General features: G+C 51.6%; 1 protein-coding gene across 5 annotated transcripts in view; it reads left to right on the top strand.

Annotated features, from left to right (window-relative positions):
* The window catches only part of GPR78 (G protein-coupled receptor 78), a 31,394-nt gene that overhangs the window by 10,879 nt on the left and 8,111 nt on the right, over positions 1–12,404 (top strand). Inside the window, exons 2-3 of one of the 5 annotated variants that reach the window (XM_063723303.1) lie at positions 3,740–5,633; positions 10,809–12,118. In XM_063723303.1, coding sequence (XP_063579373.1) covers positions 11,451–12,118 — 668 coding nt within the window. In that variant the 5' untranslated portion in view covers positions 3,740–5,633; positions 10,809–11,450. The other 4 variants (XM_063723302.1, XM_063723301.1, XM_063723304.1 and 1 more) reach the window with 4 other exon arrangements.

The following is a 12,404-nucleotide window of genomic DNA, read 5'->3' as shown; positions in this document are numbered from 1 at the left end:
TTGGAGATCCAATCTCACTCTATTGCCCAGGCTGGAGAGCAGTAGCACATTCTTGGCTCACTGCAACCTCTTCCTCCCTGGTTCAAGCGATTCTCCTGCCTCAGTCTCCCAAATAGCTGGATTACAGGCATGCACCACCACGCCTGACTAATTTTTTGCATTTTTAGTAGAGACAGTGTTTCACCATGTTCGTCAGGCTGGTCTCGAACTCCTGCCCTCAGGTGATCCACCCACCTCGGCCTCCCAAAGTGCTGGGATTGTAGGCATGAGCCACCGCACCCAGCTTACTTATAGGTATTTATTCTATTACATTTACCTAATTAGTTATTATTTTTAATAGTTTACTTAGATTACTTATGAAAACTGGGATGGTCATTATTTAAAGTTATTTTCCTGTTTTAACCATTTTTATAGCCTGTGAATATCAGGTGTTTACTTAAATGTGAATCTTAAGGTTAAATAAATGGAATTTTTGCCAATAACTCAGGATTTAGCTGTTTTCATTAAATAAATAATATTAAATACTTTACTTATCAACAATTATTCAAGGGTCATTTGGCTTCAGGCTGGATTTATAGTTTTATAATCTTCACGCCAAACCTTGACACCTTATAGTATCTAGCAGAGATAAATATAAAACTGTTTGATCAATGAATTTAAACAATAAGGTATGCTGATAATTATGAAGACATCTCTAATTTTATTTTACTAATAATTTTAAAGCCAGCTTATTTATAAAAGATTTACTTAAGTCACATTAACTTGAAAAGCACTAGGGCTTATTACTTAATTTATGAGTACTTTTATTTTTAAGCCAATTTGGTAACTTGTGGCCATAACACACATACATACACATAAACACATCTAAGCATACGCATACATATATACAAAGATCCTGTAGCTTTTACTTCAGAACTCTAGCCATGAGATATCAATACAAACTCACCAGTATGCAAAAAAAAAAAAAAAAAAAAAAAAGATGCCAACTTGTTGTTATCTCAATACCAGTAGAAAGGTAAAGGCAGATTTAAAGCAGGCAGAAAAAGAAAATAGAGCAGTAAGCAGAGAACTTAGGAACCCTATAGTCGCAGGTCCAACTTTGTGCTCTGAATTTTTCTTGATGAAATTTGCCTATCAGTTTAAAATCTGCACAAGAACAGACCATCATATGTAACCAGCTGGAGTACTAGAAAACTTGGCATGCTTTTGACTTTTCCATTTTTTAAACCTTAATTATCCTCATATTTTATTAGGATCTGAAAGAAAGCTGCAACAACATTTAAAAAAATTATCTTTTGTAGAGACAGGGTTTCACCATGTTGCCCAGGCTGGTCTTGAACTCCTGACCTCAAGTGATCCAACCGCCTTGGCCTCCCAAAGTGCTGGGATAACAGGTGTGATCCACCACACCTGGCTCTACAACAACAAATTTCAGAGAACTTCTTAAATTGTTTGATTCTGCAAGAGTAATGTCACTTGGGGTACCCACATAGAAGGGACCCCTTTAACCACAACATTTACCATGACCTGGGTAATGAGTATATTCTATGGGTGGATATCCTGGTCATCATAAAGCCAATCCTACATGGCCTGCATACAAAGCATATCAGTTGCTTCATCTGGGGTGCTCCACTTGGCATTTATAGGAAGAGTTGGGCAGTCCCCTTCTCAGGGTAAACAGACTGCATGGTGGCTTTCATCTAGTCGGACAGGACGGCCGTTCCCTCAGGCATAACCTCCTGTGTAGCTGGATCACATATACTGATCAGGGAGTGTTCAATAGTGAGCTGTGGGTCCTGCATCAACCCAAACGTGCCCTTTCATTCTGTAGCATTTAAAATGAAAGATACTGTCCATGAAGTAGTTACTCTCACAACCCGTTTTAGTAAAAGTTTCACAGGAAGCTGATGATACCAATCTGCAAAATGGAACAATTCCTTGACACCACACCCTCTGGGTTTCATAGTTAGTTGGTTTTTCCCTTTCTCCACATGGACTGTCTTCTTGGTACCCACAGGTCTCAGAGGTACTTTCTGCTGCCCTGGCTTAATTTTTCCTTTTGTGGATAGCTTTGAGGCTGGTGATCTGAGCCCAGACAGACCATATCTGAGTTTGGTCCAGCCTCAAGGCTCCCCACCCCAGGCCCAACATTTCATTTGACTTTTAGTTTAGCTATTACAGATAACAGTAACCAAGGGGCTGAGTATGTTGCTTTATGCATCCAGTGAACCATCTCAACAGTGTGACCCATCTCCAAATTCCACTGGTGACTTTGACCTTCAGTGACTGAGGCAGCCCAGCTGCAGCTCCATACCATGGGACACTTAGTAAGCACCTGCTGTATGCTTGGCTGCAGCTCCATACCATGGGACACTTAATAAGCACCTGCTGTATGCTTAGCCTGGGCTGCTTCCAACTTGTTTTATCTCTTCCTGCCACCTCCGACAATCTAAGCAGATGGCTCCTGCTGTCTTGCAGAAGAGGAAACTGAGGTGCAGAGGGATGAAGTGACTTGTCTAAGGTCATGAAGTGACCCAGTGTCTGAGCCAGGGTCGGGACCGCTTTGCCAGATGCTGGCTGCAGAAGCTGGTGCTCTGTCTCCCATAGGCACCCCTGAGTCACCAGCCACAGTGCAGAGTGTAATTAGGCCTGACTCATGCAGTCATTTTACTCTAGGTTTTAATTATCCGCCTCCTTGTCCTAGTGTCCTCTTTGGGCCAGTTATGGAGGCCATGGGACAGGCCTTCTGGCTGGGGTGTCTCCTTCTATCTGTCAGGCAAAGAATTGAAAAACTGTGGGGGACATGCCCAACAGTGGCTGAAACAGAAATAATGGGTGCTGGGCAGAGTGACAGGGAGAGCTTGAGTTCTCTCCAGGAAACTTAGCTGCAATTCAGCAACTGGAATTCCCAGTTTGGCCACCAGCATGGAGGGTGGGCAGGGCCCGCCTAATGACTGCTTGGATTCCAGCTGGCGCCAGAGGGCAGGGTCCAGGGCTTGGAGTCCAACAGTGGGGGTGGTTCAGGCTCCTTTCAGCTCTGTGGCCCCAGGCCAGCCCCCTGGTCTCTCTGGGGGCAAGTTTCTCCAGTGGCAAATTGAGAAGAAAAAAACCTGCCTCATTGTTTGGGTGCTTATCAGATGGGGTTAAGCAGGTGAAATGTCCAATGCACTCTAAGAGCTGTTGACAGTGTTTGCCTTGCGTCTTCATCCAGTCATTGCATATAAGCCATAGTGAGTAGATACGGCTCACAGGAACTGGGCAGGTGGAATCCACACCTCACCGGGTTGCTGGGAAGATGGAGGAGGTGACGCATGGGAAGACCTCCCCGGTAAGTGTTGGCTGCTCCCAGTATCACAAGAATGATTCCCGGTGGAGGTCATAACTGTGTTACCGTTACCTGCGATGTCTGGAAACATTTTTGCCAAAGGTGGCACTGCCTGTGCCCAAGCTGTGTGTCCTGTCCAGACCAGGTGTGTGATGGGCTCCTTCTAGGCTCCTCAGAGGTGCATTTCACATGTTTATGTCATGTGACAAGCGCTGGTTTTATCCATCTTGTCTTCAGACCTAGAACCAACATTTCCTGAATGAACAAATGAACAATTGGACTGTTTATTTAAAATTTTATTCCCATGAAGACTAAACTCAGGTTGAAGCCTTCCTGGGAAGCTTCACACATGCTCTCCCCAACCTCTTTCTTCACATTTTCAACCAAGTTTCTTTTCTTCTTTTTGAGCCACAGTCTCGCTCTGTCTCCCAGGCTGGAGTGCAGAGGTGCAATCATAGCTCACTGCAGCCTTGAACTCTTGGACTCAAGCAATCCTCCTGCCTTCCAGAGTAGCTGGGACCACAGGTGTGTGCCACCTAGGTCCACCATCCAGCTTCTTCCCTGGAACCATGACGCAGGTGGTTTCTGCTCTGACAGGGCCTGCCATGTCCTAGGTGGAGGGGCTGCACCTTGTGGGGACCCACAGCCTCAGCCCCAAGCAAGCAGTGGGCCCTTGTGGCCATGGAGGGCCCCCTCCATGTCTTGATTCCTACTTAAAGACACACCATGGTTTCCCTTACCTTCCACCTAGTGAGAATCCTGACTGTTCTCATGGTAAATGTCACACTTACTGTGCCTAGGGGTCCATAAGAGACAGGAGAAGTTTCTTCCCACACTAAAGATAATAAGATGGCAGAAAGATGGTCACCTTCCCTGCCTGAGGCCACACACGTCCAGGAGGCAGCGGGGGAGGGGAAGAGGGGAAGGATTTGAACCCAGGGGAGAGCCTGTCTCTTAGGCCGTTCTGACTGCCCAGTGAGAGCTGACAGTCTCTCCTCTGTGGCTTGCTGCGCCTTACCTGCACCCCTCTCTCCAGGCCTCTGCTCCACCCTGGGTGTGGAGGCAGCCATCAACCTCCCGGTTCCTGGCTCAGCCCTGGCGCATAAGAGGGGCATGCACTTGTGGAATAAGTGGATGAAAGGATGCCCGTGGGTCTCCTTTGTCCTGGCTGCAGCCCCTCTGTGAGTGCACCATGGGTGGCATCGTCTGTGCATCAGCGTTTCCGGGTGACCTCTGTGGGGGCGGTTGTGACACTCACGAGGTGGTGACACTTATGCCTCTTTTATTTATTAAAAAAATGTTTTTTGGGGCCAGGTGCTGTGGCCCATGCCTGTAATCCCAGCACTGGGAGGCTGAGGCAGGCGGATCACTTGAGGTCAGGAGTTCGAGACCAGCCTGACCAACACGGCGAAACCCTGTCTCTACTAAAAATACAAAAATTAGCCAGGCGTGGTGGTGCATGCCTGTAATCCTAGCTACTCAGGAGGCTGAGGCAGGAGAATTGCTTGAACCCAGGAGGCGGAGGTTGCAGTGAGCCAAGATCACGCCACTATACTCTAGCCTGGGTGAAAGAGACTGTCTCAAAAAAAAAAAAAAAATTCTTTTTTTGAGACAGTCTTGCTCAGTTGCGCAGGCTGGAGTGCAGTGGTGTGATCTTGGCTCACTGCGGCCTCTACATCCTGGGCTCAAGTGATCTTCCCACCTCACTTCCCTGAGTAGCTGGGATTACAGCTGTGCACCACCATGCCTGGCTAATTTTTATATGATTTTCTGGAGATGGAGTTTCATCATGTTGCCCAGGCTGGTCTCAAATTGCTGGGCTTAAGTGATCCGCCTGTCTCAGTCTCCTAAAGTGCTGGGATTGCAGGCGTGAGCCACTGTGCCCAGCAATTCATGCCTCTTTTAATCCTCATACCAACCCTGTGGGGAAGCTCCTGAGTTCCCATGCTGTAGATGAGGGAACTGAGGCTCAGGGAGGATGAGGCCATACTGCTCAGAAGAGAAGGTGCAGAATCAACCCAGGCCTGAATGGCTCCTCAGCCAGAACCCTTTTCCTTCCTAGCGCTAGAGTTTTCTTCCAAGCATCAGGAGACACTCTTACCTTGGCTGCAGATTCTTTCCATCCTGATGTCCTCCATCTGGCTGCGGCTGGGGCCTCCCTTCTCAGCCTCCTGTTGCAGGAGGCCTGCCAGGGTGGGCCACCCCTGGGGCCAGAGCAGCCCAAGGGGCCCGGCTGGCTCCCTGCACTGGGGCTGCCTCTGGGAACAGCTTTCCAGAGTTGCAGGTGCTTCAGGAGGAGAGGAGCCAGGTGAGTGGCCCAGCATGATGCCCCGGCTGCAGGGTTTTCTCTGAGGATAAAGGGACCCTGTCCAGGTGATCAAGTAGGCAGGGCTCCGGGCGGCTTCATGACCTTCAGCTGAGACTCTAGGACCAGCCCCCACAAACCCCTTTCTCCTCTGGAGGGTTCTTCACACAGCGTGGGGCCAGTGCAGAGCTGGTCCTTCCCAGCTAAGAGCTTCTTAGCAGCAGGAGCTCAGGCTGCACTGACCAAGACCCCAAAGACCTCCAGGGCTGCCAGACTGAAAGATCGGGACACAGCCCCTGCCAGGAGTCTTTGCTGACGTCCCACAGCCTCTGGGACAAATTCCAACTCACTTAGCCTGACATTCTGGGTTTTTTAGGGGTTGCCCTGGCTGTAGTCCACAACCTTTAATTTTGCTTCCCGCCGACTCCTTCCTCCTTCTTACTGTCTGATAATCTCTTACTCGTCCCCTGTTGTCAAACTCTGCTGTCCTTCAAAATTCTCTTGCTCTGGGGAGACCCAGGTTGGGTCAGGTGCCACCCAAGGGTCCCCCAGAGCCTGGAGCCTCCCCCAGCCTCAGTCATACCTGGAGGAGTCATGCCCAGTTTCTGGCCTGCCCTCGGCCCCTGGCCTGTGAACTCCCAGAAGACAGGGACAGATCTGATTTGCCCTGCAGTCACAGGTCCCAGCTCCATGGCACTGAGGGACCCTTCCGTGTTTCATTGAGGAATTAGTGGGAATGTGTTGCTGCTGAGGGCAAGTGTGATTTCTAAGTGTGTGGATAATATTGCCAGCTGTAATACTTTCCTACCTCTCTGCTATTCTAAGGAATTCCATGCTCGTGATCTCTCTCTCTCTCTCTCTCTCTCCCTCCCTCCCTCTCTCCCTCCCTCCCTCCCTCTCTTCCTCCCTCCCTCCCTCCCTCCCTCTCTTCCTCCCTCTCTCCCTCCCCTTTTCTCTCTCTCCTTTTCTCTCTCTCTCTCTTCCCCCCTCCACATTTCCTCCCTCCTCCTGGGAAGATAATTTCTACTGGGATTTTACAAAACTAAGATGCTCCAAAGCAGGAAAACAAAATTAAATCCAGTCATGATGGTGAGGCCTCCAGATGGAGCGCTTGATCTAGGCTCTTCTTCCTGAGTGATTTTCTGATTTTCAAAGCATTTCATGCTCTCACAGAAAATGTAAAAGTGACAGGAAAGTGTAAAGACACAGAAAAACAACCAACCACTCCTAGCTCCATCAGCCATTGGTGACCATGACTGGCGGCCTGACATCAGCACCCGGTGCTTCCACGCCTTGTTCAGAGGCCCCAGTGTTCTCAGTGGTTTCCACTAAACAATCCACAGTGGGATTTTTCCTCGGGACATCTGCTTTTCTTTCTCTCTCTCTCTCTGTCTCTCTCCCTCCCTCCCTCCCTCTCTCTCTCCTTCTCTCCTTTTTGTCTTGTCTTTTCTCTTTTCTTTTCTTTCTTAGATGGAATCCCACTCTGTTGCCCAGGCTGGAGTACAGTGGCACGATCTCAGCTCACTGAAACCTCTGCCTCCTGGGCTCAAGCGATTCTCCTGTCTCAGCCTCCCGAGTAGCTAGGACTACAGGTGCACACCACCATGCCTGGCTAATTTTTGTATTTTATTTATTTATTTATTTATTTATTTTATTTTTTTTTTTTTTAGTAGAGACGGGGTTTCAACATATTGGTCAGGCTGGTCTCAAACTCCTGATCCACCTGCCTTGGCCTCCCAAAGTGCTGAGATTGCAGGCATGAGCCATGGTGCCCAGCTGACACCTGCTTTTTAATGGCCGCACAGCGCTATGCTGTAGGGGAATAGAATCACACACTTTCTGCCTTCCTGTTTTTTGGAGTTTCATTCATTTCCCTGTCTTTCCATCTTCCTCCTTTCCATTTTCCGCCTGTCTATGAACAATCATTTTTGTTAACGTGCCAGATTGTTCCTTCCAGATGCTTTCCTGCAGCCAGGGCTTGATAGCTGTGGGCTCCCCCAGCCCCTCCAAGGCTTCTAAGAGACCATGTGTGTCAGCTCTGGGGAGTGGTGGAGGTGGCAGGTGGCTTCACAAGGAGACTTTGGTGTAGCCACTCACAGCAGCCCCTGTCACCTCTCAATGACTCCACAGGGAGACGATTTCACTTGCAGGGGAGCAGAGAGCATCTCTTCTGAGACATGAGCGCAGGGAAGCTTTGCCAGCCTGCATTATGGAAAGGCAGGCCATTCACTCATCTGCAAGGATGTACTAGGCACCCAGTGTGTACAAGAGAACGTGCTGGATACAGCAGACTGTGGTGATCACATGAGGCTTGATTCCTTCACTTTGTTGAGCAGAGAGAAGATGTGGACAAAGTCAGATCTGATCAACACAACCACCCTGGCTCCCCAGGAGAAATAGCAAGCTTATTTTGCAAGATAAGTGAATTGTATCAGTTACATCATATTGAAGTGCTATCACTAATGACAAATTCATTTCCACAGATATACACTGACAGCTTGTTACATGCAACTGGGGAGGAAAAATGAGAAAAGAGGGAAAAGAATAATGGTTAACTGAGCTCATTTGATATTATTTAAACTTGTTTTAGTACTAAGCTTATTTCTTTTACACCTATTGAATGTAACCTTATTTAATTCTCACCACACCCCTCGAAGATGGGTCTTCCTGCCCCTATTTTTCAGATAAGGAAACAAGCCATTCACTTTAATTAAGCAGCAGCGGCATCTCAGCCTCTGCACTTCATCTCAGCCCAGCACTTCTGTTGGGGCTGAGGTGAAAGTCTCGGAAGGTGCTCTGAGGAGGTGTGACTCTCCCTGGCTGACATGGGAAGGCTTAGCAGAGCTTTGTCTTAGAGGAGGAGTAGATGAAAAGGAAAGTACAGAGAGGGCATTCAGGCCAAGTCAGCAACACAGACAAGTCAGGTAATGTGGGTTAAGTGGCTGGGTGATGAGTAATGGAGATGTGGCTAAATGGTGTGAGTGTGTGCGTGCTTGCATGTGTGCATGTGTGTGTGTGTGTCTGTGTGTGTGTCTGTGTGTGTGAGTGACAGCAACAGCAAAGGGCCCAGCATGAGTGGCTGAGACCAGATTTAGGTAGACTTGGAGGGGCTGCTAAGGAATTTCATAGGCAGTGGGGAACCATGAACTATCACTAGGCAGGGGAGGAGCCTTCGGGAACTAATCCTGAACTTTATCATTGCAATGCGTATCTCAGCAAGAATGGGCAGGATTACATAATTAGGAGTACTGCTTTACTTTTTAAAGAAGTGGTGAAAATATTTAATATTTAAATATACTTTTTCTTTTTGGAAGATAAAAGGATTAGGTCCAGCATTTCACTCTACAGAGGATTTAAATTTTTCATCAGGAATGAGATTTGAGTGTAAGAAGATTAACTGATATTATGGTGATAAGACCACAGGGTTCAAAACCACCCCCTACAACCCAGGGAAGGGGGGCAGCCAGGCTGGCAAGATCTGAGGCCAGAAGTGCTAGGGCTGTGGGGACAGCAGCAAACAGAACAGATCTAGACCTATCAAGGTGCTCTCACCAGAGTCCAGAGATCTCACCGCACACATTTTCTCATTCATGCAGTTTGTCCAGTACATCCTTGCAGATGAGCGAATGGCCTGCCTTTCATAATACAGGCTGGTGGAGCTTCCCTACACTCATGTCTCAGAAGAGATGCTCTCTGCTCCCCTGCCAGTGGAATTGTCTCCCTTTGGAGTAGTTGAGAGGTGACAGAGGCTGCTGTGAGTGTCTAGACCAAAGTCTCCCTGTGAAGCCACGTGACAACTCCACTGCTCCCCAGAGCTGCACACGGTCTCTCAGAAGCCTTGGAGGGGTTGGGGGAGGCCCCTGCTCTCAAGCCCCCACTATCACAATCACTTTGTCCAAGCTATTCCCCTGCGACCTTGCCTGACCTGCAGAAGCTGCCGAGTGGCCCACTCTTCCTGGGCATGTCAGAAAAACTTTGACGTGGCTGCTCTGGCTTCAGGCAAGGTCTAATTTGGTGAAAATTTGAAAGCAGGTTTGTGGGGGTGCCAGGGAGAAATGGGGAGAGAGAAAGCCGCTGCATTTGATGGATGGCAATGGCTTGGAGCTGGTGTGATGGCCTCTCTGGATGACAAGGACATTGGAGTTAGAGCCAGAAGGACTGAGGTATGAATCTCGGCATTCCTGGTTTGTAGTTATGGGGACTTGGCACAGACACTTGAATGAAACTTCCTTTGCCCAGCTATAAGACGGACCCCCTAAAAAAGGTTGACTTTGTTCTGATCCTTCACTGCCTGCTGGGATGTTCTCAGCATTTTGTGCATGTTGGCCAATTTAACCCTAACAGCAACCACCAGAGGCAGATGCTATTGCTGGCTATTAATATCCCCACGTGACAGATGAGAATGTGAGGCCCAAGGGGTTTAAGTAGTGTGCCCAAGGCACAGAGCCGGGGGTGCCCCAGCAGGCCACTTGTGCACCTGTGGCTTTTGCCTTGGCCACTTTGCAGCACTGGCACAAGAGAGGCCCACGGGGTGAGCCTCCACACCACCAGCCACCCTTTGTCCCTCAGAAAGGGCTGGCAGAGCCTGCAGGTGAGGGTGAATGTGGGGACGGGTGGGCAATGGTCTGCCCTTCATTTCTGTCATGTTGTGGCTGCCACTGGGGAGAAAATGCCAAAAAGCTTCCTGGAAGAAGCAGCTTCCAGGAGGCTTCACCATATCCTTGTCCTGCCAACTGGCCACGAACGGATTGAAAGATTCCCACTGAGTGAGAAGGCTCAGAAGCCACCACAGGGGATGGCGGAGGTGGGAGAGGCATGCACCTCGCACCGCAGGGCTCCAGGAGCCAGGCGAAGGACAGGCATTGGGTGGGTCCTCCCAAGGTGCCCCCTTCTTTGTCTCCCTCTGTTGCTTTTCTCTCCTCTTCCCTCTTCTTCCCCCCACTTCCTCTTCACTTTTTCTTCTTCCTCTCTTTCCTTCCCCCATGCCTTTCTCAACCTTGTTTCCACTTCTTGTCGCTCTTCTTCAGCAAATGTCGAGGCAGTCAGTTCCTGGGCTGAGGCTGGGGGATGGGAGGAAGTCCTGAGGGTAGCCCCCGCCCCCTCCCCTGCCCCGTCACTCCCTCTGCCCCGCCTGCACAGCTTCTCGCCACTTCATTCCCGCCCCCACCGCCCCTACAGCCCGTATAAGCCACCAGGTCGCTCCAGTTTGGTGCCAGCGCCTGGAGGGAGAGGCGTGGCGAGGGCTGTGCAGCCTAGGATCCACTGAGTGGCTCTCGCTGGTGTCTCAACTGCGCACGAACCAGAGCTGGGAGGCTCGGCTGGAGGTGTGACCAGGGCAGGGACCGACCTGGCCCAGAACAGAAGCGCGCAGAGTCCCATCCTGCCACGCCACGAGAAGAGAAGAAGGAAAGATACAGTGTTAGCAAAGAGACCTCCCTAGCCCCTGCGCCCCTGCGCCCCCGCGCCCCCGCGCCCCCGCGTCCCCGCGCCTCGCTTCAGCCTCAGGACGGTCCTGCCGGGACGGTGAGCTCATTCAGCACCCTGGACAGCACCGCGGTTGCGCTGCCTCCAGGGCGGCCCCGGGCTGCTCTTGCTCCGCAGAGCGACGCCCTCACCCCCACCCCCCCCACCTCCACCATGTGCCCTGGACCCTGCACTTGCCGCCTCTTTCTTCGCGCTGCTCTGGGCCTTGCCGGCCGGCTCTGCACCTCCCGGAAGCCGTGGGCGCGCCGCTCAGCCACTCCATCGCCGCACTTTCCCAGGCTCGCGCCCGAAGCAGAGCCATGAGAACCCTAGGGTGCCTGGAGAGCTGCTAGCGCCATGGACCCCGGCGAGGCGCTGCTGGCGGGTCTGCTGGTGATGGTACTGGCCGTGGCGCTGCTATCCAACGCACTGGTGCTGCTTTGTTGCGCCTACAGCGCTGAGCTCCGCACTCGCGCCTCGGGCGTCCTCCTGGTGAATCTGTCGCTGGGCCACCTGCTGCTGGCGGCGCTGGACATGCCCTTCACGCTGCTCGGTGTGATGCGCGGGCGGACACCGTCGGCGCCCGGCGCATGCCAAGCCATTGGCTTCCTGGACACCTTCCTGGCGTCCAACGCGGCGCTGAGCGTGGCGGCGCTGAGCGCAGACCAGTGGCTGGCCGTGGGCTTCCCACTGCGCTACGCCGGACGCCTGCGACCGCGCTATGCTGGCCTGCTGCTGGGCTGTGCCTGGGGACAGTCGCTGGCCTTCTCAGGCGCTGCACTTGGCTGCTCGTGGCTTGGCTACAGCAGCGCCTTCGCGTCCTGCACGCTGCGCCTGCCGCCTGAGCCTGAGCGTCAGCGCTTCGCAGCCTTCACCGCCACGCTCCATGCCGTGGGCTTCGTGCTGCCGCTGGCGGTGCTCTGCCTCACCTCGCTCCAGGTGCACCGGGTGGCACGCAGCCACTGCCAGCGCATGGACACCGTCACCATGAAGGCGCTCGTGCTGCTCGCCGACCTGCACCCCAGGTATTGGCCCAGTGCATGCCGACCGACCCAGGCCAGGGACTTGGGCGCTCCCTGGGCAGTTGGTTTGAGGAGCTTGTGGGCATCACCACCGTTACTCCGCCCAGAGCTCACCAGCCATAGCACTGCCCCTGTGCGTTGCTTGCAGGGGTTTCCTGTTGGTTCATTGGTGCAGACACTGCAGGGGCCTCTGCCTCCTGGGATATGTGCTCACAGTGCACAGGTAGCTTTGCACAGAGCGGTGGGGTGTGCGTCTCCGGGAGGGGTTCCGCGGGCTCTGCTGTGGGCG

Source organism: Pongo abelii, chromosome 3 (genome assembly GCF_028885655.2).
Source record: "Pongo abelii isolate AG06213 chromosome 3, NHGRI_mPonAbe1-v2.0_pri, whole genome shotgun sequence".
Classification (NCBI taxonomy): Eukaryota; Metazoa; Chordata; class Mammalia; order Primates; family Hominidae; genus Pongo; species Pongo abelii.
The sequence above is the reverse complement of the archived record's forward strand: the minus strand, read 5'-3'. Positions and strand labels throughout refer to the sequence as shown.